Source organism: Mugil cephalus, chromosome 10, assembly GCF_022458985.1.
Source record: "Mugil cephalus isolate CIBA_MC_2020 chromosome 10, CIBA_Mcephalus_1.1, whole genome shotgun sequence".
Taxonomy (NCBI): Eukaryota; Metazoa; Chordata; class Actinopteri; order Mugiliformes; family Mugilidae; genus Mugil; species Mugil cephalus.
Genome location: NC_061779.1, coordinates 14,405,449 through 14,431,831, shown reverse-complemented (window position 1 = coordinate 14,431,831; position 26,383 = coordinate 14,405,449). Strand labels below are relative to the sequence as shown.

Sequence of the window (26,383 nt, the reverse complement as noted above, 5' to 3'; positions counted from 1 at the left end):
TAGTCACACCAAGGTCAGATTACAGCCACACCTGTTCTCAGACAAGAAATCACTTAAACAGGACCTGTCTGACAAAGTGAAGTAGAGCAAAAGATCCTCAAAAGCTAGACATCATACTTAGGGAAATTCAGGAACAAATGAGTAAGAAGAACAGCGATGACTCATCCAAAGTCATAAAAGACCCCACAACAACATCCAAAGAACTTCAGGCCTTGTTTGCCTCAGTTAAGGTCAGTGTTCACGACTCCATCATAAGAAAGAGACTGGGCCAAAATGTCCTGCGTGGCAGAGTTCCAGGATAAAAACCACTACTGAGCAAAAAGAACATAAAAGCTCTTCTCAGTTTGGCCAGAAAACATCTTGATGATGCCCAAGACTTTTGGGTAAAATACTCTGTGGACTGACGACACAAAAGTTGAACTTCTTGGAAGGTGTGCATCCCATTACATCTGACTTGAAAGTAACTCCATATTTTGGAAAAAGAACATCGTAGCAGCAGTAAAATCTGATGGTGGTAGTAAGATGGTCTGGTTGCTGCTTCTGGACCTGGAAGACTTGCCGTGATAAATGGAACCATGAATTCTGCCGTCTGCCAAAAGAATCCTGAAGGAAAATGTCCGTCCATCTGTTCGTGACCTCAACCTGAAGAGAACTTGGGTTCTGCAGCAGGATAGTGATCCACAATACACCAGCAAGTCTGACTGGCTGACGAAAAACTAAATGAAGACTTTGGAGTGGCCTAGTCAAAGTCCTGACCTGGATCCTATTTAGATGCTGTGGCACGACCTTAAAAAGGCGGTTAATGCATGAAAACCCTCCAATGTGGCAAATTTACACTTACATTCTACAAAGATGAGTGGAACAAAATTCCTCCATCGCATTGTAAAAGACTCACTACAAGTTATCGAAAACACTTGATTACAGTTGTTGCTGCTAAGGGTGACCCGACCAGTTATTACTTTTAGGGGGCAATCACTTTTTCACACAGGGTCGGTTGGATTTTGTTTTCCCTTAAGAATAAAAACCTTCATCTAAAACAATGCATTTTATGTTCACTTGTGTTGTCTTTGACTAATATATATGTGATCATATATATATATATATAAAGATGATCTGAAATGTTTAGCTGTGACAAGCATGTAAAAAGAAAATGGGAAATCAGGAAGGACCAACAGTTTTTCACACCACTGTAGGTGGTCCAAGCACCATACGAAGTCCAGCACGATTTGGGTTAACTCAAGTAAAAAATGTGTTTTAACCAAGTGTAATCTTGTAAGAGCACGATTTTTTTTTTGTTTGTTTTATGATACTACTCTGACCCTTTCGTTTCTGTGTAACTCTGAAATTTAGATTACTGTTTTGCAGAGATCCATCAAACCTTCTAACTTTTGCACTTTCACAACTCTAAATTTCTTAGGCAGTGTTTTCTGTGTTTCTGTGAAAAGGAAAGTATTCATCTATTTTTGAAGCAAACAAGACTCAACAGTCAAGTGCTTGCAAATGGCTTGAATCTCTGAGCTTTAGAATACAGTGTGACATATCAACACGTTTTTTTCTTTCCGTCTGTGCTGAGATCTCTGTCGAATTCCCACCATCCTTAAATGTCAAGCTTCACTGAAGCTAGACATTTAATCAACGTTTTAAAAATAGCCACGGTAGTTTGGTGAGAGAATAATCAGTTACCATTTGTATGTTCATTACAGGCTTATTTCCATTTTCCTTTTATTCAAATCTCCTTTCATTTTTTTTCTCTTCTGTTTTGATTAGGGCCAGACATTGTGTTTTCTGCTCCTTCAAGAGAAACTGTGATCAGGCTCTTACACTGAAAAACAGTTAATAACTTTCCCATGTACTTTGTTTTTGGATGTATAAATAGTCTCAGAGCTACTGTAGTCTGATGAGTAAAAATCACACAATTCAGACAGAAGAAAAGGATATATTTAGAACGGAGGGGAGGAAGAGCAGCAGCTGCGGTGTAAGATATCTGAAAATGGAAAGCGCTCCCAGGGGTGACAGCGCTTATTCTCTCCAATTTAATTATTTATTTCCCCCCTTAATATACCGCCGACGACAGCATCGTCGGGGCAGAGATCACTCTCTATGAGGACCACAGACATCCCTGTGGTTCCCAGTGCTAATGAATGTGTCTAAGACAGAGAGCTTTGGCCTTGATCTGATCCCTAGCTCGCCGTGTCTCCCTGGACTGCAGGTCCACAACACAGATTAATCCCATGCTAGAGCACAAAAATGTAAAAGTTAGCTTTTGAATAACAGTTGCACTTGGAGTTTTGCGTGACGAAAAGCTTTGAGACATTCTGATCTGAGTTTGGCCCTCTTCTGAATAGAAAACAGCATCTATTACAAGTCTTTAATCATTTATGGTGACCAAGTCATGACGCCTGAACAGATTTTGCACAGGTACTCCCATCGCTATGCCTCTTTTACGGGAAGGGTTCATTCTTTGGGCGCTGGGCGTCTGCGCCTTGCGCCGCTTTATGAAACCACCCTCTCTCGGTGTGCCTCGTAAACAACATGTCCTCTGAGATTGAGAAGGCAATCACAGATGAGAAATCGCTGCCAGCATTGACAACTTGAGTGCTGAGACGTCAAGTGTTTGGATGGATAATAAAGTGATTAGTCCCAGTCTCTGAGGAAAAGAGCAAGGGTCAAAGGACTAATGATCGGACGTGGTGGTGGTGATGGTGGCTTAGTCATGGGAGGGAAAGAAAAATACGCCACCATCAAAAAAATATTTGTGTAAATGCCATAAAAGCCTCCCCCGTCCCTGGAGGAATGCTATGTGTCTGATTTACCTGTTCCTTGCAGGGCTGAGAACATCACTGTTCTCATTAGAAACTGCTTCTGTGCTGTCTCATAGCAACCTAAAAATAGAAATGTCCCTATTAGGCTGTATAGCTGTGATGGCTGCTACAAGTTTTGGCCTCTTTAATTGTACTGTAAATACATATAGGTGCAACATATTCAGCCTCTTCGAACACATACAGAATTCAGCATAAACTCACATTACTAATTGATGTTGTGTACGTGCGACAGTCACTGTTTTTAAAATATGATTTCTGGTTTTAATTAATACGAATGGATGTGCCATATCGGGATTTCTTGTCGAGCAGCAGTGTGATGGTGATCCAGAGCAGATTCCTTTGTCATATTTTACAGCTGAATTGTCTTCACTGTGCCCTTTAATACATGACAGACAGAAAGCCTGTCTTTAATCTAACACTGATGTTCCACTGCACAGAGATGAAATCTTATTTATAGCACAGACTTAATATGTGGGGCATGGATTCAAATATTTAGAAATAAAAAGCAGCACAAACCAGTCGCCCATGCAAAACTGTGTGTATGTAGGCTATGTAACCGCTTTCATTTACAAATTGTTCTTTTGAAACGAGTGAAACACACACGCAGAACATTTGCATGTCTTTAGGAGGTAGCGTTGGTTTTTGTTTGCGTCCTGCAGATATAAAGATCAGGACAGAGGTTTTCATCAGACGCAATTTATTTTGGTCGATTCTGACGTCAAGAGAATACACGTTTCATTCAGCAAGCGAGAAAGTAAGTTATTTATAACCCGCAACATCTCCAGGTTGTGATCCATGAGTGCGCAGTGAAAGAAATACTCCCCATTGGACTGATGTAGTGTGCCTCCATAACAAAAGCCACACAGCTCATGTGCTATGGTGCCAGAGAGGTACGGCACACTGTAACACAAACTGGGACGAGTCGATGGGAACAGCCAAGGCTGAAAAATAAATAGACACACTGCGAAGACCTGCAAACTTTCTGTTTTGATATTATTTCTCACGATATCTTCCGTCTTAGATGACAAAGCACTGGATACTGAAGATGGCAAATCTCTTCTCTGACCAGGTAAGGAGGCACTAAGTTGTTCTGCGAAATGTTACATATATATATGACATACATGTGTGTGTCTGTGGTATACATTTCATATATATATCTAATTACAAAATCACTGAATGCGAAGGTTAATTAATTCAACTTTGTCGTTGTCTTGCATCTCTGCTAAAGGGAGCTTGTAAATTGGATTAACCTTCCCATAACATTAGATTTATGGCCAGTGTTCGCCCATTAATGTTTATGTCACAAGTAAAATAAGTAATTTAACGCAGAACTGGACGATTACTGTAACGTTTTGTGACGACGCGCGTCTTCTTCGCCAACTTATCCAAAAATGAGAACCACGGACAGCGACTCTTGGCCGATCACTGCGTGCCGTTGTTTATTGTCACCAGCTTAAACAAACGCATGTGGCACGGTGTTTAAATTTAGATGCATAACATCGTGCAGTCTCTTAGATAATTGTTTTGATCCCACAGAGAGAAATGTGAACGAGGCAGGTGGTTTTTACGCACTTGTAGTTTTTGTTGTTCCGTAAAAGATGGAAAGGCTGCTGTGTTTTAAAGGAGATACTGAGAGGGAAAAAATACATACATTTTTATATCCAAATAAGACGCTTGAGAATCCATCAACAGCATAAATGTAACAGGTTACCATTCTGTTTTCAGCATGAACCGGTTGTTGGCTTAGCTTAGAAAAACTACTTCTTACACATACTGCTTCTGTCTAAAACACTGAATTAAGAATATATATCAAACATTTCAGATCCATAGTTATGTTATATTTATAACATTTATGTTGTGAGAGACTGCCACCTGCTGGTAAAAATAATTTAGCAAAACATTAAATAACTAAATGAGTCTTAATTACAAGATTCTGAAATGTAAGCTGAACTAATTCCACAATTTGTTCAAAGGGCTGTGGGCTGTAAGTTCATTCCTGAGAAGATCTGTGACTGGCTGGGAAATGGCAAATATTCTGGAGCTGCGGACAGATGGAAACTCACTCCTGAAGGCAGTGTGGCTCAAACGCTTGAGGCTCACCAGGCTCCTGTTGGAAGGGGGCGCATACATCAACGAGAGCAATGAACGCGGGGAGACGCCGCTCATGGTGGCCTGCATGTCCACGCACACTGACCAGCAGAGCGTTAGCAAGGCGAAGCTTGTCAAGTATTTGCTGGACAACCAGGCAGACCCCAACATACAGGACAAAGGAGGCCGGACGGCTCTAATGCACGCCTGCATCCACAAGGCTGGGCATGAAGTGGTGGACCACCTGCTGAGCAACGGCGCTGATCCCAGTCTGGAGGACAGGAGTGGGGCCTCAGCTCTGGTCTACGCCATCAACGCAGACGATAAGGAGACACTGAAACTGCTCTTGGATGCGTGTAAAGCTAAAGGCAAGGAGGTGATCATAATCACCACAGACAAGTCACCATGTGGCACTAAAACCACCAAACAGTATCTAAATGTCCCCCCATCACCAGAGCTGGTTGAGAGGTCTTCCCCAGCATACTGCACCTCTCCATCTGACATTGAGGTCACTTCAGCTCCCATTCCCGAGCAAGAACAACAAAACACAGTGTTCAGTTTCCACACGAAGCTAAAAACCTCAAGTGCAGCTGCAAAGCTCGTCAACGGCCCCACCTCCCCAACGCGCCGACCCACAAACCCCAAACGTGCACGTCTGCCTCAGCTAAAGCGGCTGCAATCAGAACCTTGGGGGCTGATTGCGCCCTCTGTCCTGGCAGCAGCTGCCGCCCATGAGGAGAGCAAGAAAGCCAGCTCTGACGAAGATGTCGTGGCAGGCGTAAATGGACTATCTCTGAGTAAGAGGTCATCTTTGTCCCGCCAGAACAGCGTGGATGGGAAGGAGAGCTTGTTTCCACTGGTAGATGAACAGCCCTACAAAATGACAACCTCATTATCAGTTCCTCCAACATCTAAACCATCGTATGAGCGATGTCTAGGCCAGCACCAGCCGCTGGCACGGCGCAGCACTGTGCCCACGGAGCAGGAGAGCAGCAGTTGCAGCAGTGGACTCGCCAGCCTGAGAGACACAGTTCATAGGAGACGTCTGGGGAACGATCACTATGACTCAGACTCGCAGCTCTATTCAGACTCGGCCATGTTAGACTCTCCCAAGGTTCCAGTGGAGCGAAGGAAACTAAACACTTCTCCACTTGCACTGCTGACCAGCTCCAGAGAATCTCTGGACAGCAATGCATCCTCTCCTAGCACGGCACGCAGGCGTGCACCAGCAGGCTTCCTGGAGAGGAGGGGCTCGGGCACACTGCTGCTGGACCACATATCCCACACCAGGCCTGGCCACCTGCCCCCTCTCAATATCAACCCAAACCCTCCCATTCCTGATATCGGGGCGAGCAACAAGCCCTCCTCACCGCTAGCCACAGGTATTAGATCCATAGCTCCAGTAGCGCCGAACACACCAAAGAGAGGTGTCCTCAAATCGAAGAAGAAGCTTGTGAGAAGGCACTCTATGCAAGTGGAGCAGATGAAACAGCTTTCTGATTTTGAAGAGCTCGCTCATTAGTTAGTGACACCGTTTATGCAGCCAATATTGTGGTGGTAGAAGTGTTAACACCATAAATTGTCAGGAAGCACATCAGTAGGTTCAGTTGTGTAGACTCAGAGCCATCTAGATGTTGAATAATGTATAATTTATAAAAACAATATGTATATGTATACATATATTGAAACTGAGCAATATAGATAGATTTCCTCCCTGTGTTACACTCGACCTTAAGCATCTTTGAACTTCACAACATCTGCTGTATATGTACGTAACAGTTTTGAATGTAAATGCCAACACATGGTACCTTTCCTCTGAACTAGCTCACTTACATTGATCATGTAACGTGTAGGAAACATACAGGGTTCATTTGTAGCCAGCAGGCCACTTGGGTGCACTTGTGCATATGTAATTAGCCCATTAATGGACTTTCTCTGGAAAAGAAAAAAAAATGTGATGCACTTGTCTGAGATGTAGCTTTGAGTAAGATGAAAATTGACTGTTTGTAGCAATTCTGTACAAAGTGCCTTCAAGATAAAACAAAACAAAACAAAAAAAAAACTGAAAAAAGAATGAGCAGATACATTCATTGTATTAAGACCATTTTAATTCATGTCAGTGCGACCAACGTTATTACAATACTGTTGGTCACACATGGAACAAAATACACATGACACGAATGAAAAGTATGCCTTAAGAAACAGGTAAAGCAATGGGCTATAACAGCACTTTATGGCCCAGGAGGTAAATAACTGAAAATGCCACAACTGACAGTGTTACAAACACTCGAAGCACATGGAATTCTTACATGATCAATTCAAGCAACGCTGAATGACGTTTGAGCCCTTAGTCAACACAGACATTGGTGAAACTTGTCAATTAAAATGTCATGTCGTGCTAATGGCAATCAAAACTAAAGATCACACAGCTTCCATGTACCTTACCTGTGAAGCACTGCTTCTGTTTAGAACAAAACTTAATTTAACCCATAGTATTTTTGCAAGTAGTTTGTTGTATATTCTAAATAAATGTCTATCACTAACACGGTTTGTGTTTTGCTTGTTTACGTGTTTGTCACATCAATCCGGAGCTCAGCTGCTAGCAGCCGCACAGAAGCTCATTAGAAAGAGCACCAGTGTTTCCTCAGGCCACTTGGCAGGCCGTCGGTATGTTGATGATGCACAATCGTCATCACCCTCATCCATGTCACTGTGATTATGTCAGACCAACCATAGACGCACTCAGGTCCCACAGCTTCTTAGCAGCTTCATCATCCAGACCCTGAGGGGCTGCTGTTTTCGGGGCACAGTCGCTGTAATTAGTGCAGAGTTTAGTGTTAAACACACAATCCTATCGTGCTGGAGAGCAAGTTAATCATTCAGAAAATAAATCAACGGAATCAAAGAATAAATTACAATACAGACTGCAATATACTTTCAGACCGTACTGTGACAAGCAGTGTCCTAGTTTATATTTATCAGACAACAAGACATTTATCCCACAGAAGTCAGTCAATATCTTTATATTTATACACTCCACTGAGTACTGAATGGATTTTATAGATAGCAGAGTTTGGCATGTGTATGTGTAGAGAGTCTCAGTCTTCACGCAGAGTTAGAGGAACACATGTGCAAACACTTAAACAGTCAGTCACTTATAAATGGCTGAACTGACAGAAAGTCAGAGTTGGGATTATGTCTCCAGTAAAAGAAAAACTTTTTTTTTTCAAATTCAAGATTTAAAACAGGGAAAAGTGGGCAGCAGCTCAGCAGCTGACTCTTATTTGTTTGTATGTGCACAAAATCTGATAACAGTGATTTACAACCCGAGTTCCTGCCAAAAGCTGATTTTAAAATTGTGCTAATGCAAATATGTAATTATTACCAGAATATTTTCATTATATAAAAGTGTTTGCTTGTAGCTGCCATAAACCAGAATTACTAACTACCTCTGCAAGACCTTAAAATCTGTTTCAGATCATTGCTTTTGTTTTTTGGGGCCGACAGCTCTGCTCTCATCTACTTGCTGTAGTTAGTAAAGCAAAGATAGAAAAGTAGCTCTGATGGACCCGCGGTACACCAGCTGCCTGGCACCAAGCAGTTGACAGAAAAAGTTAGCGACTAGCCGGTGATCATAGTGGGGGCTTCGGCAGCTGAAAAGACAGATGTGTCCCTCAGGAGTCAGCGGAGAGAAAAACAGAGTTAAAAGGAGAGTGAATATTGAGCTAACATTCATCAGAGGGGCCGGCACACCGCTCCAAGTGAATGCTAATGCTGCTCCGTGACGGCTGGATGTGTTTTAGGTACACCGGTCTAATTGATCATAGCGACTACTGGTGTTAGTGCCTAACCTTGTGAAATATACAGGTTTAAAATCTGAAGAAAATAAATCTCAGGTGTTGGCTTGGTGCCGTCGGTATCAGTAGCTGCATAGGAAGAGAACATTTAGATTGATAACCACTAATACTGATTGACATTGACTAACCTGTAGTAGAGTCCAGTCTCATTCTCCAGTTTCTCCTCCACAGCGCAGTAGATGGTGGTCTGAGCCCCTTCTGCTGAAGACCTGATGAGGAAACTAAGTGGTGTGTATATGACTCTCTTCCACAGGGCAATTTTGGGCCAGAAATGTCGGCCAAGCTCAGTCCGAATCACTCCAGGGTGAAGGCTGTAAGTTGTCACCCTGGTACCTACAAAATATTCAAAAGACATGCATAAGCAGCACTACTTTAAAAATAAATGCACGGAAAAGTGAGAGATATATATAATGTGATGCAGCACCTTGTAGCCTGTTTGCCAGCTCCCTCGTAAAGAGGACGTTAGCCAGTTTACTTTGAGAATAGCTTTTCCAAGGGTTGTACTGTTTCTCCTGATTTATGTCATCGAAATAGATTTGACCTGTTGAGTGAAAGAAGCGCGCCCTCAGTCACTGATGTTGTGTTATATCGCATGAAAGGATAAAAAAAAAAGAAAGAAGGAAAAACTGCACCTCTTTCGTGGGCTAAACTGGACACATTGACGATGCGGCTCGGCGCTGACTTCTTCAGGAGATCCAACAGACAGTTTGTTAGAAGGAAGTGGCCCAAGTGGTTCACGCCGAACTGCATTTCGAAGCCATCCTCGGTCTTCCATTGTGGACAGCTCATGATGCCTAAAAGTAAGAATATCAGGAGATGTTTGTTCACCGCCTCCCACTTGTTAACAGAAACACTGAGCACCGACACAAAGCCGTCGGGATATGACGTGTCACGCTTTGATATGTATACATCCACCTGCATTATTGATGAGAACATCTAGTCGTTCTTCACTCGCAAGCACGTCTTGGGCCAGCTGGCGTACTGACTGTAGCGATGCCAAGTCCAACTTTTTCACAATCACGTTGTCATTTCCGCTCCTCTTTCTCACATCTTCTGCAGCTTTATTTGCTCTGTCCATGTCTCTGCAGGCCAGAATCACCCTTGCTCCTGTAACGCAAAAGATGCTGTGAATCATTATGACGTTATAAAATCTGTAAACGAAGGTTTGGATATAAGCGAACCTCTTCTAGCCAGGTCAACAGCCGTTTCTTTCCCAATGCCAGTGTTGGCTCCAGTGATCAACACGGTCTTCCCGTCTAATCGGGCTTTGCTGCGACACACGCCACCTGCCATCCATTTCTTCACACCAAAAAGTCCCACTCCTGTTACAATGTTGACAACGTTGGCACGAAAAGACAAATGTGAGATTAAATTATCAATTAAATTATAGGTCAAATAATAAAAATAGAATTGCTGTTTCTCCAGCAACTTTTGCTGGTTCAACCCCTTAAACACATAGAAATGTTTGGCACAGTGATGTAGTGGTTGTCTTGTCTTATCTTGTTGTATATAGCTGTTTTTTTTACATACTGAAGTTTTAGGTCTTTTTAAGGTATCTTGCATTCATGCCTTGTGTGAGTTGTTATGTCTTTTATTTGCTTTTCTGTACAGCACTTTCGTACCCTGGGGTTGTTTTAAAGTGCTTTATAAATAAAGTTTGGATTGGATTGGTTGACACTGACACCTCACAGCAAATTGCTTCTGGGCTTGAATCACAGACTGTAAAAACAAACAAAAAAAAGCTATGGTTTGTGATTTGAACCCGGCAGACAGCTGAGGCCTTTCTGCGTGGAGTTAGCATGTTCTCCCTGTGGGCTTTCTCTGGGTGCTCCAGCTCCCTCCCACAGTCCAAGCACAGCTTGTTGGGTTAATTGGTGAATCTAAATTAATCTCAGTGGTTGTTTGTCTTTCTGTTCTAGTCCTGCAATACACTGGAGATCTATCCAGGGTGTGCCCTGCCTCCAACCCAATGACAGCTGGGATAGGCTGCAGCCTCCCGTGACTCTATAGATGACTGATTACAGATAATGAATGAACAAAATGTTCGGCTTCATTCATTGTGAGTTGAATACTTGGGTTTTGGACTGTTTGTTATGCAAATATTTGTAGCTACTTACTTAGTGCTACATATGTCATTGTTTATTCTATTAGGTAATTAGTTTTATAACATGTCTTTTGTTTGCCTTGTGGTGCATTTATATTTGCTTTGTTGTTGTTGTTGTTTTTGTTTTTTTACTTGTGTGGACCATAAGAAGAACATTTATTACGTTTGGAGTGGCAATACAGATAAATAGTCTTCATTAATTACTAATTATACCTTTCTAAATATTTTTCTTTCTGAATTAATTTCAGTTTTGTGTGTTCCACATCTATAAAATTACCAGAACTTTGAGGATCGCTGTAGTCTGCTGTAATCTAATATTCAGCTTTCACATAGTAAACATGTTTAGGATTGCCCCTGCTACAGTGTGATAAGAATGAGCAGATACATTACTGTCATTTTTACAAGCAAGTTAGACTATTTATACTTAATTTATAGGTAGTAACAGACGTTCAATAACTACATAATCATAATCCTAACCATTACACATCGGAACTACAAGGGTGACATGTTTTACCTTTAAACACAACATAAGTTACCTGTTATTGTGACTGCAGCGATAGTTTTTGGGTACATGGCAACAAAGGAGCTTGTAGCTGAGATGATCCGCATTTTCCTACAAAGTTCCAAAACTACATTTATTGATGATAAAGCTGAGTTTAAGTCCGAGCACAGGGTCCCCGCTGGGTCCTTCTTAAACCACGACCTCTCTCGCCTGATCTGTAAAACTGCTACAAACTGAGAAATGTCCCCACTTACATCAGCTCGCGACCCTGTGCGGCTACATAACAAACGCAGCTTCCTACCCGGAAGTACCGCCCCCCGTCACGCAGCAGAGGAATCCTATTGGTCCATCTCATCAACAACATCTCTAGATGTTTTCATGTAATAAATAAAAACTTACGTTGTGAAGCACAATTTTGATATTTGAAAAAACAAAAGCAACAACAACAAAAAACATTGACGACATAATATATTAAAAAGATTGTGTCCTATTTGTACAGTGATAATTAATGCATTAATCCCACTGCATAAATATTAACCAATGCTGCTGAAGTAGAAAGCAGCTTGTTTAGTTTCTGAGTGCGTGTATTTGTTTATTTGTTTGTGTCCCAATGTATTTAGAGCATTAGAGAATATCTTTGACTGATCTGTAAACTGAACTCTGCATTTATTGTGTTGGAATACACACACGTCATCTTGCACTGGGGTTTGAGCATATAATTTTAACAGTTTATCATAGTATGTAGATTTTTTTTTTTTTTACCGCAAATGGTTTCTTTTTTTAATGTTATCTTAATGTGCTTCCAACTTTTTAATTTAGCTTTATTTAGGTATTGATAAATCATACATTATCATAATATGTAATCTCAAGGGACTTTACATAATAACAGAAAGAAATCCTCCTTTTCAGCACTTGTCTTAAAATGTTGTAGATCAAGGGTGTCCAATCTGGTCCACGACATGAAAGCGCAAAGTGACTAAATTACATAGAATGTTCCATGTCCTACGTGCCACATGGTCCCTGAACGCACCGCTACCCTCGTGGGCAGGTGACAGGCGTCAGTCTGTTTGATTGGCCAATTAGTGGCGTTCAAGTTAACCTACCGGGCTTCCAGGTGGGTGGGACAGAGAGGAGAGAGGCGGAGCAAGAAAGAACATCATGGTTAAAGCATTTTTTTGTTTTAAGTTTCTGTGATTTAATAACGCGCCTGTCTGCACGGTTTAATGTATTTGTTTTCTGGAGAGACTGGAGGCCCAGTGCCGCCTGGGTCCGTCGGGAATTCTACTTAATTGATGCTAAATCATGACCACATTGCGGGCTGTTGCTAGTTAACACCCTCGTGCTAGCGCTAGTAGCACGAGAGACTGTATGTGCGAAACACTTGTTGCGCCAAGCCGAGAACCCGATGGATGCGATGAAGGTGGACGGAGCCCGAGGACGTGTTTCTTTGCTACATCGACGGGACACTGCTGAAGGAGCAGCATCCCAGGAACCGTGAGTAGCCATAGACTGTATATAAATACCGTAAATTGGATTACCATGAGCTCCAACATGCCCGCCTCAGCCTTAGGACCACTGCCTGAGTCCCGGGTATTTCAAATATTTTGTGTTTGTTTTAAATATTAAATACAAAGGTGGGGGTCACTTAGTCACAACTAATTGTTATCTATGCTTCTACAAGTACCTTTGTGATTAAGTGTTTCCTTCCAAGTATCTACTGCTAGTATTGAGTGAGGGAGCTATTGGGCTACAATGGTTGTTATTACAAGGCAGCTTGAACCAGGTCCCCAGAAAGAGTCATACATTGTAACTGCTGGCATACACACATCCCAAATTTAAGACTTTAACAGAGCAGTCACCCACTTACCTACTTTCTGTAAAGGAAGACAACGGAGTGGGTGGTGGGCTACAAAGGTAACTACTATTCCTGATTTGTATGAAGAGTAGCGGGCAGAGCCCAACACCCAGAACTAAACAGCAGACAGCAAAGACATTGCATTTATTTTTAATAACAAATCTCAGGCTGTTATTAAATTATTTTGTAAAATGATAGTTTATCAGCTGTGAACATTTTCATAGTGCTCTTGCACTTTTCGCACTAAAACAAAGGGGAAAAGTTGTTATTATAGGTTCTACTTATGTTACTGGTCCGGCCCACTTGAAATCAAATTGCGTTGTGTCTTTTGGTCCCTGAACTAAAATGAGTTTCAGCAAATGCAATCATCTCAAAGAAAAACTTACCAGTGGTCCAGCAGATGTCACTGCAGCTTCACATACAAAGTCACGGTGCCTTCTGAATGGGTCCAGCAGATGGAGCACATGCATCACATTTTTCGTGTGCGCACATTTACCAGTCGGTCATGACAACTCTTGTTCTGCAGCTATATAAAGAACTTTAGCATCAAATGATATCCTAAACTCCTACAAGCACACGAAGACGTGTCTGCGCTGTTGTATGAGCAGACAAAAGAAGAAACCCACCAGCAGCTCTGAGATGACAGTAATAACGGCATCAGCCTACACCCTGAAATCTAAATTGAGGCCTGATCAGAGCTGCAGCTGAGCAACTGACACTTGGAATAAAACATTTAGTTACTTTTTTTTCTTGATGAATGTAAAACGTTAGGTGTCAGATCAGTGCCTTTCTCTTTAAAACACAATGAAGTAGTGTTATGAGTCTGAACAAGGGCTATATATGGGTGTTTATAGATTTGACCTTGCGGTTTACAGGGTGACATCTGAGAGTGACTGTGTCTGAAGCTCAGGCGACTTGTAGACACGTTTACAGGTCGAGAGATTAAAGGTTAAAGGCAGAGGTCACGGTGTTCTGTCTGACTGTAGTTAGTCTTCATTACGCTTCCTCGTTACATGCGCAGTACTAACGTGAGCATTTTAGGAACTGAAACGGCTGACCTTCGTCGACCTTCTTCACAATGTGATAAAAAACAAGTTGACGGCGGCTATCTCACGTTCTGCTTAAGCCACGCTGTCTAGATAACTGTGTTTTTGTTTATGTGTATTGTATCTGTGCAGCCCCCATATTCTCACATGTGAGAGCACTTCAGAGGTGACCCGTCTGTCTCTTTAGTTGGCTCAGTACCGAGTCCGTCATGTGACAGCGTTACACACTTCCCAATCTTTCTCCCAGTATGGTAACCTCCTTCCCCTGCTAAAATTAGAGGGCCCTCTGCTGAGGCTTTTTGGAATGTGACTATCTGTGACTATTCTTTATATGAACTGACGTCCTAATAAATTTCAAAATGTCCGTCTGGATATTTGAACTCTGCTCTAATCTACCTCAAGGAGAAATATTTGGTCTGTTCTTCGTGATTAAACAGCATATTGTTGGAGCCATTATATGTAATGCAGCTCCTATTTAAAATTGACATCTGTGTATATTTCCCGCTTTGTAGTGGGCATGTTATCATAAAAAAAATCCTTAGTAAAGGCACGATGAGAACTCATTGTGTGGATATTGTAGGAATATTTTATTTATTTATTTTTTTAAAGAAGAAAAGACTAGTTAGTGTTTTCAAGTGCACTAAATTGGTCTGCAAAAATAGTCTTCTTTGGCTCATCTCATCTCATCTTCTACTACCGCATATTCTCACTTGGGTCTCAGGGGTTGTTAGAGCCTGTCCCAGCTGTGATCGGGGGATGCTTCTTTGGTTCGAGAACAAAGAGGAGATTTCCAAAGTCTGACTAAAGGTCCTCTGGAGAAACCCTCTATCAAACTCAAAGAGTTCAAAAGATGTGGTCATTTATTTGTCAGATAACAGGATAACCAGGTTACATTACTGGATCCAGTCTGTTTTTATAAAGTGCGACGCTAAATCACTGGAGTGAGCTCTTAAGTTGCCTAATATCAGGTTTTGGGAACAACCATAAAAATATTTTCATGAGCACTGAGACACTGTCAGATTTCATACGTGTCATAGTGGAGTGTTATACACAATTCATTAGGTACACTTGTGCAAATTAATGCAATCTAATCAACACGTCCTGCACTAAATATTTGCTTCATGAAGGTTGTGATATTCAACCAAAAACAATTGTTGTTTCAGCTGTGTTTTAATTTTGGAGGCTGTGGTTTGTAGTACCAGTGAACTGTTGAAACAACATAAGTTTCTAAATAACGGGAACATTTTTGAGTTTTATTCAGTTTAACAGCAACACAATCTACATCCTCCAAACTGATCATACTTTTTTTTTTGATATTATTATTTCAGCATAAACTAAACATTGTAACAGTCTTGAAGGGGTTTAAGTACAGAACTAGACACCAGTCTATCTAATGATTTCAAGAATCAGGAGTCTTTATGTCATTATGAGAACGTAACAGAATTTTGCAGACTCCTTAAAATGCACACATATAAGACATTTAAACAAAACACTTGTGAAAAATAACCCCCGCCACCCTCGTTACGATAAGTGGTAGTAGAAGATGAGATGAGACTTGTGAAAAATACGAACCCCCTTGATAAAAGAAACAACATGCACAGAGAAAATGTAAATAATGTACATAAAGTGCCAATTAGTGCAAGTCCCAGTCTATGAAATCTTGATTGTCTTTGTCTTTTTATTTTGAACATAAATAAATAATTAAACACAGACCAAAATGAAGACATAAACACAACAAACACCAACCAAAGAGCTGGAAATCGGTTAATTATTATTCCAGATAATAATAATAATAATATTAACATACAACAAAATGAACTGATAGTCATCAAGAGTCTCCCTGCAGAGGACTGATGATCTGCTTGATAGTCAGCAGTGTAGACTTTGTAGTTTTCCAGACTATAAAAAGAGCCTGTGTGGAGGTTGACCTCTTTTTAGGGTTATTTTATTTATTTTATTTCGTGGTGTGGATCCCTCCTCTCGTGTCTGTGTGGCTCTGACGTAGAGCCCAGCGTGTCCCGCCGGGGAGGGGAAGAAGGGCGGTGCTGCAGCTGGACTATATTGCCGCGAGCCGGAGAGCATTTAGCCCCCTCTTTGCTCTGAGTTTCGTCGAGTGTTAACCGCAAAGTGAATCGGGCCAGGGGAGATATGGCTGGATATCTGAAAGTCCTCAGCTCTCTGTCGCGGTCTTGCGCTGCTTTCTCCAGAAACCCCGCGGTGCTTGGGACGGCTGCAAATTGCCAGACTTTGCAACAAAGAAACTGTGAGTGGAGAGAGGGTTAACCCGGGTCATTCTCAGCATCTTCATGTAGACCGTTAACTAGCTGCTCCCGTTGCCCGGTTTTAAATCTAAAGTGAGCTAGTGAGCTAACGTTAGCATCAAACCAGAAAGCAGAAATCAACCGTCTGCGTCGAGCTAGCGCGGACCTGCTAGCATGCTGCTAACGAGGATGCTGCCAATAGCTTTAATTATTTTATTTTATTTTATATGAAGGTTTAGTGCAACGATGCTCCAGCGACCTCCCAGTGTTTAGATGGCTGATACGTGGCTTGTTTGGATAAGGATGGGAGTCTTAGCGTCGACGTAGACCGGGGGCCGAGACCCCCTGAGCCGGGGAGAGCCGTCTTTGTCCCCCCCCCCCCCCCCCCCATCCAAACTTTAGGTAACAATAAATGGCCATGTGAGGATACGTGGCTGCAAAATTAATTAAACGTCGTAAAATTAGGATCAAAAAGCAATATATCTAGAAAGACGGATCGCATCGAGGAGTAATGTTCAAAATCTGGCAGCGGATGAATTAAGCGGTTCTTCCGTTTTTTTTTTCTCGCTGTCTTAGCGGAAATTGCACTGTAGTGCAAACCGAGGCCAAATACAAACTTCTCAGCTTCACCCGTCGTGTTATTGGTGACACTGTGACTTGGGGAAACTTTCCCCAAGGTCAGGCTCTGCATACGAGACTCCGCTATGAAGAGCAATGGCTGCCAGGGCTCCTTCTGTCCTACATGATGATTCCCATCTGGGTCAGATCCAGACCGCTGCTCAGGGCTGCACATTTGTACCAGTCCTGACCCCAGCATTTCAGTCTGGTAAACCCTAGGTGGTTGTTAACATATCAGAAGCAGCCTGGTGAATGTGTTGTTTTTGTTGTGGTTTAGTGCAGGGTTCAAACTTAACTTCCTATGGCAGCAATTAGAGCTACAGATTAATTGCTGCTGTAATTGCGTGGGAACAACCAGGCTGTGTTTTAAAGTGCAAGGGGTCAATTGAAGGGCACTGGGGCTATAAAGAATTGAATCAACGTGCCATTTGGTCACTGTAATGGAATTCACCAACCATGACAGTCGACACTTTAACCTGTTGAAGCCACTTTGAGCCATGCTACGCTTTAAAGTTGGGTGGAAAATACTTTGGGTAACTGAAATTGGATAAACGTGTAATGCAGTGCAGTAAAAGTAGAAGATTGACTATGTTCACTGCTTTCGTTTTATTGCAGTCACAAGTAACATTGCGTTTCATCTTTTTAAATTTCACAGTGCTTGTTAAATTGGCCAGCACGTAATTACGTTGATTTCACGACAATAAAGTTTAGTGCGCTCGACACTCGACAACTTTAATGACTTGCGTTCCCCATGGTTTCCTTTTAGTATGTGGTCTGACCTGTTCACTAGGTGACCCTTTAAGTCTGCGGTCGAGTCTGCAGCTTAGACTTTTGTTTACCTTGTGGATGCCTTTCCTCGGTGTAGGATTAACACTGAGGTGTGTGTGTGTGTGTGCGTATGTCAAAAATTAACCAGAGAGGACACATAATCCATAGATTTTCCAGTTTTCTTGTTGAGTCACATAATTGCTTGACTTTGACTGATTCGACTTAATGTTAATGTCGAGCTCTAAGGCTAAAGTTTAAAATTTGTTGCAAGTACCATGTGCTAAAGAGAGTGTATTTAAACTGCAAAGTACTCAAAGTTGGCAGTGCAGGCTAGGCCAGATTATTAAAACAATGAAAAGTATAATGGATTAACGCACAAGTTTCCCTTTGTTGTTTCTTTAAGAAACGTTTGCATGTTAAAATGTTTGCTCCTAACCTCAGATTGTGCATTGAGAATGGTATCGAAACATTTGAACAATTCATTATTGATATTCTCATCTTTTGATCATCATTCTGAATGGAGATTAATCCAATCAGGAAGAAAAACAACCTGTGTCCTTGTGCAAAGGCTCAAGACAAGTATTTGTACTAATGACTGACATTGTCTCGAGTTACAAGTGGAGGAGCAAATCTTGCCGACCGGCCCTCGGTGCATGTGCTCATGATGTGGCAGACGGACCCACATGACTTTGTTTCAGCTCGCCCTTCAGAGCCCGTTTGTTGATACGCGCCATAGTTACATAACCGGCTCAACTCATTCCTGCTCTGCTCCCCCCCCCGCTTCACGATGGCAGAATCCAGTTTTATCAGATTTAGGTTAGAGGAGTTGAAAACCATGCCAGGTGGTAGCTGTTAATAACATACCCATGATGCTCTGCAGCTCGGCCTTTACGGTCCCACGAGCGGGAAGCAAAGGACAAAGTCTATTATAAAATTCATAAAAATCCAGTTCACCATCTCATGAGGTTAATAATAATTATGACGGTAATCTGGGTTGGTTATTGATTTAGAATAGCTGATGACATGCGCACGTATTTAGATTGTTATGTCCTGTCGCTATGTTGTGATGACCATACAACGATTGCTGTCTTTATATTAATATTTTGACTTATGAAATCATTAGATCTTCAGATTGCTTGTTAGTCCAACCAACTCATTGTACCCCCACAATATTCAAGTTAATGTGTGAAACTTCACAAACAGCTCAACAGTCCTGGCTATTTCACTGCTGTGTGCTGTAATCTATAGTCATATTTACTGTGGTTGCATTTATTGCGTTATGAGCTATGGTAAAAGTCCATCAGCAGTGCCGAAGTGGTTACAGCTTAGTAATTTAAGAAATATATGATGCCAGTCACAATAATTCACGTAAAATATTGAGAAACACAAACTTGCCTTGCCTGCTTTATGATATTGCGTAACACAATTGTTGCAGAAAGGTCACAACTGTCCTTTCCTGTGAGGTTATTTTCAGTACATGGCCGCTGTATATCTGTGGTCAGCAGTCATGATTCAGGACAAGCACATAGCAGGTGCAGCCATGTCTTCACAATCCCTGCCAGGCCACATGTGTTCACACAGATTTTAGTCGTTTCCTTTTTTTTCTTGTAAAATTCATCTATATTGTCTTATTCGTTGAGTGCGGTTGCATAACATGTCCCTTTGACTCCCGGACATGTTTGCTTGCATTGCTCTGGGAAGGCTTCGGTAGCAGTAGGGGACTTGGCTGGGAAATTGGAGAGTCACTTGATCCCCTGCACCTCCCCCAATACTTTCCTATTCTCCGAAATGCTCCTGCTGGCAGCACTCTCACACACTGAGCAGACTGAGAGCAGATATGATTAAGGATACTAATCCGAGCTGATCCGGATGGGGAAATAAAGAAGTTAAAAAGACCATCTTAAATAGTCGGTGTTTACCACTTGGTTTGTCATTTAAGTTTGAAGCGTATACAAAGAGAATTGGTTGTTCCTACAAAGCATGAGATAATGCACTGAGAAACTTTATATCCTGTAATTACAGTTATTGAAGTAAAACATGGGCTATAAAAAAAAGGCAAAGCCGAAATACGTACTTGGCAAAGATATAATTGTAGACTTTTAATTGGTAGTATTTTGAGTTTCACCTACACATTAACGTTAAATTGTGTAGTTTTTGTAACTTGTGTCTCATTGTTCAGTGCTCACATAAGTTTGTTGATGAGTCGCAACAACAGATTTTGGCTGCTCTGCTATAAAGCAAAACAACGGAGAGAAAAAAAATATGTTGACACTAGAAAAAAGATTTTGACATGTTGAATAAATGGATGTGGTCCTGTGTAGAGCGGTTCAGCTTAATGCTCTATGAATGTGTGTGATCCTGTGACAAAGAGATGAGAATTACAAATGTAACTATTTCTGTGAAGAATGAAATAAAAATGGAGATTTTGGAGGCTCTGCGTAAAAGTTGAACTCTGCAGAGACTGTAGGTGAACTTTATATGCACAGGTCGACTGTGTTTGTGTAATCACTGCCTTTACCAGCAGGGGGAGTTGCATGTAATGCACTGTATCTTTAACTAAACGAGGTTAAAATATTCACAATTAAAAAGATAAATAACTGGAGTTGGCACATCGTTGGTATTTTACTGTAATACTTTTCTTAGTAAAGCTGAAGTTGTTGGTCAAAATGTTTGTTTGTTTTTTTTGCCATATTGAGAGTAAACTTAAAGTCTCTGTTCTGCAGACTGTTGATCAGACTACTTACCCTGGGCTGTGAAATGCTGTGGTCAACATGTTGACTGTTTATCCCGATCAATATTTTCCCTCTGCTCATTGCTGCTCAGTGGTCTCATTCATTTTGCTTTTGTTTATGTGATCGACAGATGCCGACAAACGCATCAAAGTGGCCCAGCCAGTGGTGGAGATGGACGGAGATGAGATGACCAGGATCATCTGGGAGTTCATCAAAGAGAAGGTGATAAAATAAGGGGGGAAAAAAATAAGGTTGAAGGAGTAAAAGTGCTGGTGTGCGTCTCAGGGAAAGGAAACCCCATTCTGTCTGACTAGTCTATTTTTATACAAGGACTGACACGTGGATGTGTGGGAAGGATGATGTGGAGGATTATGCATGTATGACGTCTGGGAGGGACTAATGTTTCATTCAGCCACTGGCTGATTGTGTCCGTAGAGAGCAGATGTTGTTGGCCTAGGAAGAAAACTGCAGTGTTCAGTGGCTCAGTGTTTTCTGGCAACTGATGATGACTTTTATTTCCCTGTTAACGTTTCAGATAATGCAATAGCACACTGCATCAAAGGCTTTTAGATGGATGGATACTGCTGTAGCTGGGTGTGAGTGGAAGATGCTAATTCTTGCTTTGCGTTTTTTTTCTGGTTCTTTAGCTCATCCTGTCCAATGTTGATGTTGAGCTGAAGTATTATGACCTGGGTCTGCCATACCGCGACCAGACTGACGATCAGGTCACCATCGACTCTGCCCACGCAACTAAGAAGTACCACGTGGCGGTGAAGTGTGCCACCATCACCCCTGACGAGGCCAGAGTGGAAGGTCTTTAACAATCCTGCTACTATATTATAGCTTATTGACAGAATGTTTTAGATAGGTAGGTAGGTAGGTAGATGACATTGTTGTTATATGCTTCTCTTGTCTTTTTTCATCAAGTAATTATAAAAATTAATTAAAATTATATGAGAATTTAAGGCTCACTGCAAGTGAAATATAAAGTGTTTACCATTCAATGCACCCAATTTAAAAGGTCCTTGGAAAGTGGGAGTTGAATGATGAAGTAGAACGATGTCGAGTGAAAAGTGTTTGTTGGGCGCTACTTGAGATTGCAACTGACATCAGAAAAATGGGAAGCAACATTAATTACAATATGTTGTCTTACAATGTTTATTAAGGCAAAAGAATGATGAGTTTACAATAAGAAGTCTGCTGCTTTAGAAAGAGACCGCACAAGATCAAATGTCAAACTTCTCTCATTTCACTTTGTGTACCTATTTGCATTTTAATTTACAGTATTTAAAATTCAAACACAAGTGGTGGCAGAAGTTTAATGGTTTATTAATGCACCTGTGTTTGGGGGGAAAACAACGTTAATTGGCACTAGTTTTGGCAATAGCTGGCAGTGCACATAAATATAATTATGCTGATTGTGTGTCTGATGTATTTCTCCATCTCAGTGTGACATCTTTGTTTTTATCTGTAGAGTTTAAACTGAAGAAGATGTGGAAAAGCCCCAACGGAACCATCAGGAACATCCTCGGCGGCACCGTCTTCCGTGAGCCAATCATCTGCAAGAACATTCCCAGGCTCGTTCCAGGCTGGACCCAGCCCATCACTATTGGCAGACATGCCTTCGGTGATCAGGTGAGTCCCGTAGAAAGAAAGTGTAGCCATTCAGTTTACTGTGATGTTTCTTTAAGCTTGTGAGCTAATGAGATTGATATTAAACTATCAAAGCTAATGAAACCCCCTCGTGTTTCTTCTACAGTATAGAGCAACAGACTTTGTTGTCAACCAGCCCGGCAAATTCAAGATAATCTTCTCACCTGCTGATGGCAGCGCAAAGAAAGAGTGGGAGGTTTATGATTTTCCTGCTGGTGGCTGTGGAATGGGCATGTACAACACAGATGAGGTGAGTAAATCCCTTCTTTTCTCTTTCTTCTTTTGAAGAGTGGGACAGGCAACAATTTGTGTTTTTGCTCCTGTCAACAAACAACCAGAAAAGACAAAAGGGGGAAACAATTGCCTGTCTCTCAGTTCTAATGGAGGCTTTTGAGCCACTTCATTCCTACTAAAGGAAGTTTAGGAATTGTGTTTGCAGAGTGTTTTTTCCTCCACTGAATATTTATAACGGTGGAAAAATCCAGTTCCCGTATTCATATTAAAGGACCATATTAAATACCATGACCGCGTGGATAAGAATGAAAACGAAAAAGAAACTACCTTTTACACTGTTCTCATATTTCTCTCTCTACAAAATCTGGCTCATTTAGACCATTATGTCTCATATTACTACAACATGACATTAACTAAAGTTTGGATTGTATACTTCCCTGCTTACACAAACCAGACCGTCCCCTGTGTCTAAGGTGTGTTGTCGGTAGAGCCAGTGTAGTAAACTAACCTCGTTTCAACCCGCTTTGCTACTGTTTGCCTTCACCAGCACTGGTCTGTTTGATTTAACAACATCAGAGGTCAGAGTAGATGACTTTCAGTGTGTAAAGGGGAAGGTTGTTAACCTCTGTACTACTGATAAAACCTTTAGCAGTCATGAGCTGTTTTTCTTTTTTTCCTCCCCCTTCATCAGTCTATTACAGGCTTTGCACACAGCTGCTTCCAGTACGCCATCGGCAAGAAGTGGCCCCTGTACATGAGCACAAAGAACACCATTCTCAAAGCCTATGACGGCAGATTCAAAGACATCTTCCAGGATATCTTTGAAAAGTGAGTGTCTCCTTTGTGTTTGCGGTGTTTTTCCAACTATGTTTTTTCTCAAATTGAACACAGTAATAGTATTAGTGTTTGGCACAACATTGCAACCATTTAATTATCTCTTCCTTTTCATGTTGTAGAGTGACATAAAAACACAAAGAAGCTTTTATTTATCATGATGTTTGTGTACCCTGCAGGCATTACAAGCCAGAGTTCGACAAACTGAAGATCTGGTACGAGCACAGGCTTATTGACGACATGGTCGCCCAGGTGCTGAAGTCTTCTGGAGCCTTTGTGTGGGCTTGCAAGAACTATGATGGAGATGTTCAGTCTGATATTCTTGCTCAGGGTGAGATATTTGAATAACAATGCTCCTGCCTCTTCTTTGGAAACGATGCTGCTTTAAAACACTGGAGTATATCAGAGTGCATCCCACTAAAGTAGGATTTCTTGTTTTAGGCTTCGGTTCATTGGGACTGATGACATCAGTTCTTGTGTGTCCCGACGGCAAGACTATTGAGGCTGAGGCAGCCCACGGCACTGTCACCAGGCACTATCGCGAGCACCAGAAGGTAAGGAACCATCCGTCTCTGTCAGTCCCGTGGCTCTGTATTGGGAAAACATTTCAGCTGGGTGAAGAAACGGAAAATGTGTGCAGCCAGATTATCATCTTGGAAACACTGGTGTAGTCACTGGTGCTCTACTGCCATCGTGTGGTGGAAAATGAATACAGCAGGTGTTAAATAGCTGCTGCACACGATGATTACAAATGAGTGCTTGTCTAATAATGAAACATTCTCCTTCGACTCTGCTTTCAGGGAAGACCAACCAGCACCAACCCCATTGCCAGCATTTTCGCCTGGACCAGAGGCCTGGAGCATCGAGGCAAACTTGACGGCAACCCCGACCTCATCAAGTAAGAGAGGCATAGCGCTTCAAAAAACGTACTGATCTTACAAGAAACACGGCCTGTTTTTAATAAATGTTTTTTTGGGTGTTTTCAGGTTTGCCCAGACTCTGGAGAGAGTGTGTGTCGACACTGTTGAGAGTGGCACCATGACCAAGGACCTCGCAGGCTGCATCCACGGCTTGTCCAAGTAAGTTTATTTTCGTTTACAATGGTGGTGTTGAAAATGATATACGCTCAGTATGCATTTTATCAGAGGGTAGTAGAAAGAGTTCAGAGTATCCAGAGTTCAGCCTGAGTTCTTTATTGATTCAGCTACAGGCTTAATATTCTTCACAGCATTTTTACCCACGGCATTGTGCAGCGTGTTCATAAAGGCGTAGTCTTAATCGACAGTGCATCAAATCACAAACTGAAATGTCTTGGGGTGCACTACGTAGTTACATAATCAACATGTTTTACTTGGGAGGCCTCTGAGGGGGTAGGGAAAGGTTGAGTCTCATCTATGGGACGTCACAACTAAAATATGTAGGATAAAAAATGTATGAGCTTATGGATGCATGTTTCCTGCTTGAACGTTTATTGGGGGGAATAAGAAAAATGTTGATAGTCATTAGAAAAAAAAATTAATACACAAAATGACAGATGTCATCTTGAGTTCTGGAAACTTGTCACATCCATTTTCTCCTGTTGGCTCGTACTTTATAAACCAAACAATTTGAAGACACAATCTTCAGATTAATCAATCACACAAAACCCATTAGTTGCCGTTCTAATTTGACGTATCCATTTAGTTCATGGAGCATTTTTATGTTTTGGGACATTAAGCCTAAAATGGCTTAAACTCAGAAAATGAATAGATTCACTTGTCAGATTCACTTACTTTAACTTTCAACAGAAACATTTGTTTTGATCAAACCACCAACGCTGACATCAGACATCGTACTATTTTCTCTGTGATTCTGACCTGACGGTGTTTAATACAAGTTTGCTGGGCTACTTAAAACTTTGCTGTAAACATGCTCCCACAAGCTCTGTAAACAAGCAGTGTTTTCGTTCCTGTTGGTCTCTCAGCAGATTATTGGGAAACATTAAATATTTTAATGAAGTTTGGCAGAAAGCATGAAGAGTTTTCAAATGTGGATCCAGGAGATTTTAAAGGACGCAATGAAAGTGCGTTTTAACTAAACTCGAACTTTGCTGATTTTCTAATGACCACGAATGATGGAGCAACACGCTGCACATATGTTGCAGGTTTGCCCCTGTAGATAAGGTACTAATGAACTTTTCTAAACATGATCATGTAGCCATGTTGGAGGTATGTGCCATGTTGTTTACGCCATGCTTTCAGCATGTTTTAGCATAAGTAGCACATCTGTTATCTGGTGGACACATCATACCTTCTTATTTTAAACTATATAATATGTCCACGAAAAGTTGTTGTTATGTTAGGCACCGTTTTCTGAAAACAACCAATGTTTAAAATAATAAATCTCTTTTTAAATACTAACTCGTCATTTATTAAATGTTTATGTAGCTTTTATTGCCCATTCTAATGTTGAGCAATATGGCATTAACATTACAAATGATTATTATTGGTGTTTGCGGTTCTGTGGTCTTGTTTGTGTGCTCGTGGTTTTTCTCATCTCCTCTTCCCTGTCTTTCCTCTTCAGTGTCAAGCTGAACGAGCATTACGTCAACACCACAGACTTCCTCGACGCCATCAAGACAAACCTGGATAAGGCCCTCGGCAAGTGAAGGACTTGAAAGACTATAGTTAGCCTGGAGATGGCAGCGTCACTCTTCTGTTTTGTACCTCATTTTTAACTTAAAAAAGGTCAATAAATCCACTTGCATTTCATCAGAAGGAAAATGAAAGTACCGTCTATAGGATATTTTAGTGGTTAGGTTATTAAATGGTTGAGAGATGACCCTTCCACCTGATGCCCCCGTAGCTATCTGTCCTGTATTTGCAAGGTTTTATTTTTGTAATGTGAAGTACTGTATTCAATACTGTGTAATGCCTTGGGCAAGACTGAAGCCTGTGTCAAACATATTCGCCAATAAATCTCGTTTGACCCATTATTTTTATGGCGTTACGTGTGTTTTTTGGACAACGA

At 41.5% G+C, this 26,383-nt stretch overlaps 3 protein-coding genes across 3 annotated transcripts; 2 read left to right on the top strand and 1 right to left on the bottom strand.

Moving 5' to 3' along the window:
• Positions 1-3,504: 3,504 nt before the first annotated feature.
• On the top strand, positions 3,505-6,853 carry ankrd34c (ankyrin repeat domain 34C). Its single transcript, XM_047597301.1, has 2 exons — positions 3,505-3,891; positions 4,796-6,853. Exon 2 carries the CDS (start codon positions 4,846-4,848, stop codon positions 6,430-6,432), a length of 1,587 nt encoding a protein of 528 aa, XP_047453257.1. The 5' UTR covers positions 3,505-3,891; positions 4,796-4,845; the 3' UTR covers positions 6,433-6,853.
• Positions 6,854-7,000: 147 nt separating this feature from the next.
• Positions 7,001-11,672, bottom strand: LOC125015435 (retinol dehydrogenase 13-like). Its single transcript, XM_047597302.1, has 7 exons — positions 11,408-11,672; positions 9,949-10,089; positions 9,683-9,874; positions 9,400-9,561; positions 9,192-9,308; positions 8,896-9,100; positions 7,001-7,723 (listed from the first exon to the last, which is right to left on the bottom strand). The coding sequence occupies exons 1-7, from the start codon at positions 11,478-11,480 to the stop codon at positions 7,627-7,629; spliced, it is 987 nt and encodes a 328-aa protein (XP_047453258.1). The 5' UTR covers positions 11,481-11,672; the 3' UTR covers positions 7,001-7,626.
• Positions 11,673-16,340: 4,668 nt separating this feature from the next.
• Positions 16,341-26,348, top strand: idh2 (isocitrate dehydrogenase (NADP(+)) 2). Its single transcript, XM_047595770.1, has 11 exons — positions 16,341-16,537; positions 20,784-20,875; positions 21,301-21,466; positions 22,128-22,288; positions 22,413-22,556; positions 23,232-23,368; positions 23,554-23,705; positions 23,816-23,928; positions 24,175-24,272; positions 24,361-24,453; positions 25,937-26,348. Exons 1-11 carry the CDS (start codon positions 16,423-16,425, stop codon positions 26,019-26,021), a joined length of 1,356 nt encoding a protein of 451 aa, XP_047451726.1. The 5' UTR covers positions 16,341-16,422; the 3' UTR covers positions 26,022-26,348.
• The last annotated feature ends 35 nt before the right edge of the window (positions 26,349-26,383 follow it).

What these genes read in the sequence shown, in the direction of transcription:
- ankrd34c (XM_047597301.1), top strand. Translation starts at nt 4,846, where the DNA reads ATGGCAAATATTCTGGAGCTGCGGACAGATGGAAACTCACTCCTGAAG.
- LOC125015435 (XM_047597302.1), bottom strand. Translation starts at nt 11,480, where the DNA reads ATGCGGATCATCTCAGCTACAAGCTCCTTTGTTGCCATGTACCCAAAA. An exon ending in TGTTGACCTGGCTAGAAGAG is followed by an intron (nt 9,875 to 9,948) that starts GTTCGCTTATAT and finishes TTTGCGTTACAG; the next exon opens with GAGCAAGGGTGATTCTGGCC. An exon ending in CAGTTTAGCCCACGAAAGAG is followed by an intron (nt 9,309 to 9,399) that starts GTGCAGTTTTTC and finishes TTCACTCAACAG; the next exon opens with GTCAAATCTATTTCGATGAC.
- idh2 (XM_047595770.1), top strand. Translation starts at nt 16,423, where the DNA reads ATGGCTGGATATCTGAAAGTCCTCAGCTCTCTGTCGCGGTCTTGCGCT. An exon ending in TGACGAGGCCAGAGTGGAAG is followed by an intron (nt 21,467 to 22,127) that starts GTCTTTAACAAT and finishes TTTTATCTGTAG; the next exon opens with AGTTTAAACTGAAGAAGATG. An exon ending in GACATGCCTTCGGTGATCAG is followed by an intron (nt 22,289 to 22,412) that starts GTGAGTCCCGTA and finishes TTTCTTCTACAG; the next exon opens with TATAGAGCAACAGACTTTGT.